The sequence below is a fragment of the Carlito syrichta genome, unplaced genomic scaffold (genome assembly GCF_000164805.1).
Source record: "Carlito syrichta isolate Samal-C Ts95f unplaced genomic scaffold, Tarsius_syrichta-2.0.1 Scaffold83011, whole genome shotgun sequence".
Classification (NCBI taxonomy): Eukaryota; Metazoa; Chordata; class Mammalia; order Primates; family Tarsiidae; genus Carlito; species Carlito syrichta.
The window spans coordinates 46,739-55,086 of record NW_007027107.1 but is presented as its reverse complement, the minus strand read 5'-3'; the positions used below and the strand labels follow the sequence as shown (position 1 = coordinate 55,086).

At 51.3% G+C, this 8,348-nt stretch overlaps 1 protein-coding gene across 1 annotated transcript; it reads right to left on the bottom strand.

Moving 5' to 3' along the window:
- Positions 1 to 1,169: 1,169 nt before the first annotated feature.
- On the bottom strand, positions 1,170 to 7,896 carry HSD3B2 (hydroxy-delta-5-steroid dehydrogenase, 3 beta- and steroid delta-isomerase 2). The gene is made up of 3 exons (XM_008056095.1): positions 7,755 to 7,896; positions 4,739 to 4,903; positions 1,170 to 1,981 (listed from the first exon to the last, which is right to left on the bottom strand). Exons 1-3 carry the CDS (start codon positions 7,894 to 7,896, stop codon positions 1,170 to 1,172), a joined length of 1,119 nt encoding a protein of 372 aa, XP_008054286.1.
- Positions 7,897 to 8,348: the final 452 nt, after the last annotated feature.

The following is an 8,348-nucleotide window of genomic DNA, read 5'->3' as shown; positions in this document are numbered from 1 at the left end:
ATCGGTAAAATGTGAATAGCCACCTAGGTTTCTGGGGAGAATCAAATAAAATAATATATGTCATATCTCAGTCACCGAGTACGTGCCTGACACAGAGTAGACCTTAGTCTTCCTGACCCGCAGTCCCATTTCGTGCTACTTTTCTACATTGGAGATGGCAAGACCGGGTAGTGGAAGAAGAAGGAGAAAGAATGAGGGGGACCCCAAAAAACCCGGAATTTATATATAAAAAGTATGTACTTATGTGTTTAAACTTCAGTCACTTTCAAAGTACTCTCCATTTGCAGCCTCCCCTTCTGAGACGCTTTTTCCACTGCTCAAAACGGCTTTTGAACCCATCTATTGTAATGCTTATTAGTGCTTCTGCTGTTTTTTGTTTCACTTCATCCACACCAGCAAAACATTGCTCTTTGAGGACTTTTTCATCCAGGAAAACAAACACAAGTCGCTCAAGGTGAGATCAGATGAATAGGGAGGGTGGGACAAAAGGGTCATGCCGTGTTGTGGTAAAAAACTGCTGAACACGCAGCATGGTGAGAGCAGGTGCGTGGTCAAGGTGAAAGAACCAATCACTTATTTGCCCCAAAGCGGATGTTTCTTTCACAAATCATGATAAACCTTCCCAAAACTTCCAGATGAAACTTCCAGTCAACTTCTTGGTTGACTGTTTGTTCTGGAGGAACAAATCTGAGTGTACTGCAAGGGACCTGCCCTCCAAAATATAATTCTGTTTTTCTGGGGGGGGGTCCCCTAGGTCTATATTAACATAAACCACGCCTCCCTCTGGGTTGTGCATTAAAACATTTTTATTATTATTTTCATTGACCTACATAAAGGAATGAATTTTTTTTTAAAGAAATGCTGTAACATGTAAGAAATAAAATGGAACGAATAGACAAAACTCTAAGCTGAAAGGGACCCCAAGTCATTCACAACCAGCACCTGGGGTTTGGTGATAACAAGTCATCTGTCCTCTGTGGATGATCAGAGCAGAAAGCTTCTCGTTGGTCCAGGGACTGGGAAGGTTCTGATGGCACGCGGACGACGATTCGTTGGCTCCTGTGTAAAAGGGAGGCTTGTTCCCCGGTCACTTTCTGCATGAAGCCAGAAAGGAAGAGCTTGGCGACATCTTCCAAAAACACCCACAAGCGCATCCTGTCATTCTCACGTCACTGAGTCTTTGTCTTCAGGGTCTCCGGGTGCTGGCGCACCAGGGAACGCATCCACTGGATGGTGCTCCGCTTGGCTTCCTCCCAGCTGAAGAGCGGCTCGTACCCCAGATCTCGCTGAGCTTTCTTGTAGGAGAAGGTGAAGGTGCTATTCGCCAGCGTCACCAGGTGGCGGTTGAAGGGGGGTGCATACTTGTAAACCGGACTCAGCAGAAAGCTCACCGCCTCCAGCAGGAAGGCAATCCAGTACGTCAGCGATAAAGGCAGGTGCAGTCTGTAATCAGGGCAGAAGCCCCACTCTTGGCACAGGGTGCAGTTGAAGCTGTCGTAGCTCTGGTGAGGGGTGTCGTCGGAGATGTAGTAGAACTGTCCTCGGACGCTTGGCGCCTTCTTGGCGTCCCGCAGGGCCCTCAAGGCTAGAATGTGGGCCCAGGCCACGTTGCCCACGTAGACTGGGTTGGCTACGGAGTACCTGCCGTTGCTTGTCAGGACCCCGTTGTTGTCCAGGGCCTCCCTAATAAGGGTAGCGAGGAATGGACTTCCTTCCCCGTAGATATACATGGGCCTTAAGGCGCATGTAGACAACGTGCCGCCTTGTTTAAGAGTCTGCCCATTAGCCGCCAGCACGGCCTTCTCGGCAAGCATCTTGCTGTATGGGTACGGCGCGAACCATGTGTTTTCGAGCTGCAGGTCTTCGTGGCCGTCCTGGATGATCTCTGTGTAGGAGTTGGGCCCGGCTACCTCCAGGGTGCTGGTGTGGATGAAGACGGGCACACTCGCCTGGACACAGGCCTCCAACAGGAGCTGCGTACCTGCCCAGGGGAAGCATGCCATCCGTGTCAAAATAACACCAAGGGCCAATCACATCCAAGGTTTGTGTCTACTGCCCACGCCCCACCCCAAGTGCAGTGGTTATTACAGATCCAGACCACGTAATTCGGTGTCTCTGACTGAGATCTGACAATGCTACGGCCATAGGAAAAACACAAAAATGAAAAGAGGCTGATGTCTGGGTTCTGGAGAGCAAGAATTTATCGTCTTTTGAGTCTCATGGATGTGCGTGCGTGCGTGTGTGTGTGTGTGTGTGTGTGTGTATACTTTAATTTTGGAAAAAGATATAGGTTGATCACTTTATATGTTGCCAAGAAAGGATATTTAAACATTACCATTTTGGTAAAGAGAGGTCACTTAAAATTTAAAAAATCAGGAGGCCACACTCTCAGGATATGGGCAGTCCTGGTCCTTAGCCAAAAAAGGACAGTTGAAGAATTCACATCACACACACACATACGAAGTTGTATCTAGGCAATGTACACTCTCAAAAAGACATTACATTACCTGAATTGTTCTCATTTTGTTGAAGACCAACAAAACTTTGCTGCAAGGACCATTCTTGGAGGCACTGAGCAGTCAGTAAGGAGACGCTGGACACCCAGACCCTGTTCCTGATGGTGCATCCCCTGAGAAGGGTGCTTCTAATTTGGTCTGTAACTCCGTGTGCCCAGTTGGCAGTGGTGATAAACCTGCCTTCCACTCAGTCTCTGGCCTCTGCCCCGGCCTGTTCTGTTGGTGCCCTCTGCCGGTGGCACCTGCCACAGCCGACCTGCAGAATCCCTTCAGGTGTGGGAGTGAAACCACGGAGTTGCCCAGCGTGCCTTCCCTTGAAGAAGGAAGGAATTTCCTGGACAGAGGATAATTTCCATTTATTTATTTTTGAAAATGTTCGCCCCCTTTCAAGGCTTTGGACAACTTGATTTTCTAAAGAGACTGCCTCATTTAAGAAAATGAAACCTCGTGGCAGAGAACATTTGAGGTTAGTTTACCTGCCGAGGGGAAATGACCATCATTGTGAAGTGTTTTCTAACCCTGGGAGTGATCCTGGTTTTGGTAAAATGATGCCTCTAACACTTTCCGTTCATTTCACATTCCCTCTTGTTGGGAGCTGTGAAGAACAGGAATTATGAGAAAGGGACCAAACACTAAAAACTGGCGTACTCTTAGTCTCCTCTTTGCCGTGTGGGGATGGCTAGGAGTGTGGCTAAATAGAGACTGAGGAAGATGTTTCTTGTGAGATGGTCCTGGAGACCCAGAAGCAATCAGGTGCTTTAGAAAAGGAGTCTCTGAGTGACATAAATTTGGAGGGCCAGGCACGGGGCACAGGTGGGCCGGGGTGGAGGGGCTGTGGTGCTGGAGAGACTGGCCTCCGGGGACCAGAGGGGGGATACTGGGCGACACGTTTGCTGAAGCTAGTGTATCTGGATTTAAAGTAGACTGGAAACCCACAATTCAGAAAGCGCCACTGAGCATTTAAGGGATGAAGATCCAAGGAGGGTATACCTGGGGCACCTGGCTAGAAACTGCTTTTTAATAGTAGACCCAGTTGGGTGTGGTGGCTCAAGCCGGTAATCCCAGCACTTTGGGGGGTTGAGGCTAGAGGATTGCCTGAGCCCAGGAGTTCGAGACTAGCCTGGGCAACTTGGCGAGTTCTGGTCTCTACAATAAATGAAAAAATTAGCCGGGCATGGTAGCGCATGCCTGTAGTTCTGGCTGCTTGGAAGGCTGAGGCGGAAGGATCGCCGGAGCCTAGCAGATGGACACCGGGGTGGCCGTGAGTGTGCCACTGCACTCCAGCCTGGGCAACAGAATGAAACTCCGACTCCAAAAAAAAAAAAATAGTAGCCAGGCTCGGTGGCTCAGCCTGTAATAATCCCGCACCTTTGGGAGGCTGAGGTGAGTGAATTGCCTGAGGCCACGGGTTCGAGACCCGCCTGGGCAACTTGGCGAGACCTCATCTCTACAATAAAAATCAAAAATCAGCGGGGCGTGGTAGCACGTGCCTGGAGTTCCCGCTACTTGGAAGGCTGAGGCGGAAGGATCGCCGGAGCCCAGCAGGTCGAGGCTGCGGTGGCCGGGAGCGGCCATTGCACTCCAGTCTGGGTGATGGAGTGAGACTCCAACTCAAAAAAAAAAAAAAAGTAGACCCAGTGGTGAGCTGAAGAGCTGGCATTATGGACAGTCGGAAACCATTGTTGTTAGGAAAATATTGTGGGAAGGCATGTGCTGGTTAATTCTGTCCTTGCAGATTTCTGTGAGGCAGTTTTGCCAGTTATCTCGAGAGGATTCCTTCTCTGAGATGGCCAGAAGGGCTCTGGGCCTTCTTATCAACCAGCACACAAGGTTTCACATGATAACTCAGGATGCACCTGTGAGGCCCGGTTCTGGCCTAGGGGAGGCGAGGGTAGCTGGACAGCAAGAGCGTGATGTCAGAGCTCAGTTGACCCTTGATGAGGGCAGCAGTGGAGAGAGCTTCCGTGGCTTTTGGAGTCACACACGTGTGAACTTAAATTCTAGTTCTCCTTTTTAATAGCTGCGGGGCCTTGGGAAAGTTACGGCTCTTTCTCAGACCTAGTTTCCTGATCGAAAAAAGGAGGATTCCTGTGGCGTCTCGGACTCCCTCAGTGGGTGACAAGCACTGACCGGGCACAGAGCACAGCAGGGTCCAGCGGTGGGGCTTCTCCCCCCTTCCTGATTCTATTTTCTGATCCCCACTCCTCCCCGGGCTGCTATACCTTTCAGATTGACGTCCATTATGGTCTCTCTGCGAGTGGTATTCATGATGTCAATGATGCTGGCGGTATGGATGACGGCCGAGACGTCCTGGCAGGCTCTTTTCAGGCACAGCTCATCCAGGATGTCCCCTTCCAGCAGCACCACCTTGATCTTGCTTGGGAGCTCTGTGCAAACACAAGTCAGGGTGCGTGGGAAGTCTTTCTGGATCTGGCTAGGAGGTTTCCTGATAAAGGTACCCTTTGCCCAGGACTTCAAGGCCAGTGGGGGGGGTAGGGTGGGGAGGGACAGGTCAGCAAGGCACCGAGTTCAGCAGGCGCAGTGTTTGTTGGGAAGGCACAAACATCTGTTTGCTCTTGTTTCATTCCAGAAAAAGCGACCAAACAGTGAGGGTAGCAGGTGTGCCTGGAACATGAAAATGGTTAACGAGCGTCAAGGGAAGTTCACAGAGTAGGAGGATTATGGAGAGCTGGATGTAAGAGGAAAGAATTTGAATTTAATTCCGTTGGGCATGAGGAATCACACATGGATTCGGAGTAAGAAGAGAAGTAGAAGGAGAGTGCTGTTGGAGGCTTTTCTTGGCTTCGGGATATGAAATGGACCAGTCCGTGGGGACATAAGGGAAGGTACGGTGATCAAGATGTTGACTGGGATTTCTGTGCCAAAGTTCAGAGGGCAGGACAGGGTCACCTGTAGTCAGAGCAGAGGAGGAGAGAGACGCGCAAGACGTGGCAGGTTTGACAGGTTTGACAGGTCCTGGTGCTTGTTGGATCTGGGCTTAGAGGAAGAGGAGAGGACAGAGCAGCCAGGAGGAGAGAGGAGCTATTAACAGGGAATTTGGGATGGACCCAGTGATGAACATAATTGAAGACACTCTTATCAAATGTCATCAGAAGCAGATGCCATGCTGAGCACGAGTCAGCCACCGACAGACTAACATCCTGGCCACCTGCCAAGGGTGGTGGGTGCGGCATCCACATCCTCAGGCCGCTCTGAAATCCACAGAAAGTGACCCTGTCAGTCCAGTTGCCGCTTCAAATGAACCCCCAAGATGAACGCCGTGCTGCGCAGAGTTTGGCTCCATACACCGCACTCGTCTGTGCTCTCCACGTTGCACACAGCGCTCACGGCTTGCTCATTTCCTTTCCTAGCTCCCTCACGACAGGCATTCCGACTCCCCCCGGACAGAGAACACGGAGGCTCCGAGAGGTAGAGGGGCACACCCAAGGTCACACCCCTAGGGAAGGGTCACACCCGCCCTGCTGCCTCCAAGCCTTGTTTTTCCCCCTTTCCCCAGGTGAAGGTCTGGCTGTTTGGAATCCACTCTTCTGAGACAGAGGAAGGATATGCAGTTGCTTTTCTGGTGTGAGCTGGGTGGAGGGAAGACAGAAGCTCTGAGATAAACTCCCAGTTAGGCGAACAGACACTGAGGTAGACCGCCTGGATTCCCATCCTGCTCGCCATATGGGACCTGGAACAAGTTAATTAACCTCTCTGGGCCTATCTGGTCATCTGTCAAGAAGAAGGCTAGCAATACTCCCTGGCTCACAGCGTTGCCACTTTGAATCAATGCATGGAAAGGATTTAGTGGCGCGTCTGGCCAGAAAGCGTTCTCTCTTATTGCCTTTGTACGGGCCCCTGCCCACCCCTTCTGTCTCCTGAATTTTCACCAGAGGAGAACCGTTCCTGTAGGTCGAACCCTGCTCTTTCCTGGTTTCAGATGTTGGATTGTGAATACCATTGAGATGTAAGGGTTGCAAACATTGAAGATTGTGTTAGTATTTGTTTACCAAGGACACCATCTGTGTGGGCAGGGCGGGGCCCTCTGGACAGCTCGGGCCTGCGTGTCAACACCCGTTCCCGTACCCTGGGTCGGAGGTGGGTGGAGGACGGGGAATTGGTTTGGGGCACGCAGGGAGGCAATGACAGACACTGACAACTCACTTTGCCAAGCCTCAGCCCTTGCGCCCAGCGACGGGGCCCCGGGACAGGCTCGAGTCTGAGCTCTGCCGCGCAGGAGACAGACGACCCGGCCCTTTAGGCTTCTGGACCTGGATGGGCTCACTGTCCGGGTGGGTGTGACGCCTTTCCTACCTTCCTCACAGGGTTATTTTGAGGATCTGAGGAGGAAACAGGTCGGAAAATACACTCTAAGTTCAACTTTTGCCCTTGCGCAGGGGCTGCAACAGCAAATTCTGCACCCATTTTCTTTGTAGTCATGAACAGAAGAGACAAGTAGTAAACGCCACGCATGAGGAATCCGTATTCTGCTCCGTGCTGTGCCCTTGGGTGCGTGTGCGCTCTCGCATCCTCTCCTTCTCATTCTCTCTCTCTCTCTTTCATTCTCCCTCTCACCCTTTCTTTCTCATCCTCTCATTGTCTCTCTCTCTCATCCTCTCGCTAATTTTTCTCTCATTCTGTCTCTCATTCTCTCTTTTTTCTGTCTCATCCTTTCATTCTTTCATTCTCATTCTCATTCTCACTCATTCTCTGTCTCGTTGTTTATCTCTCATCTTCTCTCTCTCTCTCTCTCGCTCTCTCTCACGCACCACACATTCATCTTTACCTCAACTTCCTTTCATTTCACCTTCAGTAACGATGCTAAGTGGGCCATAACACAAAAGGAACAAAACCAAACCCAGGGCAACCAAGAGGGGTGGGGACTCACTGGGGTGGCCTCCAGGTTAATGGCGCTTGGCAGGTACTGCCCAGCGGTGGCCGAGACAGAGCCTTCAGAACCTCAGAGAGCGGTCGACGTGGAGGAGAACTGGCGAAAGGGGCCTGGAGGCTGAGGTGGCTGCCTTTCTGTTCCTGGGTCAGGGACGGAATCCGGTCTCCCCACACTCGGTCTAGTCTCTTTTATGCCACGCCATTTTACATTATTTCCTTTCTGGTGATTTTAGAGGCGGGATTGCCCTTGACTTGGCTACAGCCTTTCGTAGCTTGCCCGCGTTCTCCTCCGCGCACCCACGCAGGCTTTAAGAAGGAGCCACACACGCACAACTCCGGTTTACTTACTAGAGAATTCCTCCTTCAATTCCGGCCTGAAGAACTTGTCCAAGGCCCTGATCTCCTCCAGCTCCCTCTCCTTCATCAGCAGGCGAACGATCCTCTGACCCAGAAACCCTCCTGCTCCCGTCACAAGGCAGCTCCACCCCATCACGGCCGGTCACAGGCAGCAGAAAACACTCGCCAGGAGCCAGAAGGTGCTGGGAAGCAGATCTGGCTGTGGGGTGACTCTGGAGAGGACCAAAAAGAGGGGCCAACCGGTTATGGGTGCACAAAATACCTTTTGTTCCCTCCACCCCCTTTTGTGGGCAAAAATTCCACACCCCCCCCACGGCCAGGAGTCACTGAAAGACAATGAAAAAGCTCTCACCTCTTAGATCGTGAGACGCCGGATGGAAGCGCCAGAGTGCTGGTCACCTTGGCTTCCAAGGCGGGACTGGAGTTTTATATGCTGTGGCCTCTGGCTCAGCCTCCTTATCTTGAGCTCTTGCTACATCCTTGTTGCTCACTCCTTTTTCCAAGATCCCTTCTCTCAAAATAGTGGTGACCTTTTAAATGATATCTTGCATTCCTCCCAGGCACAGGAAGAGACAGCGTACTTCA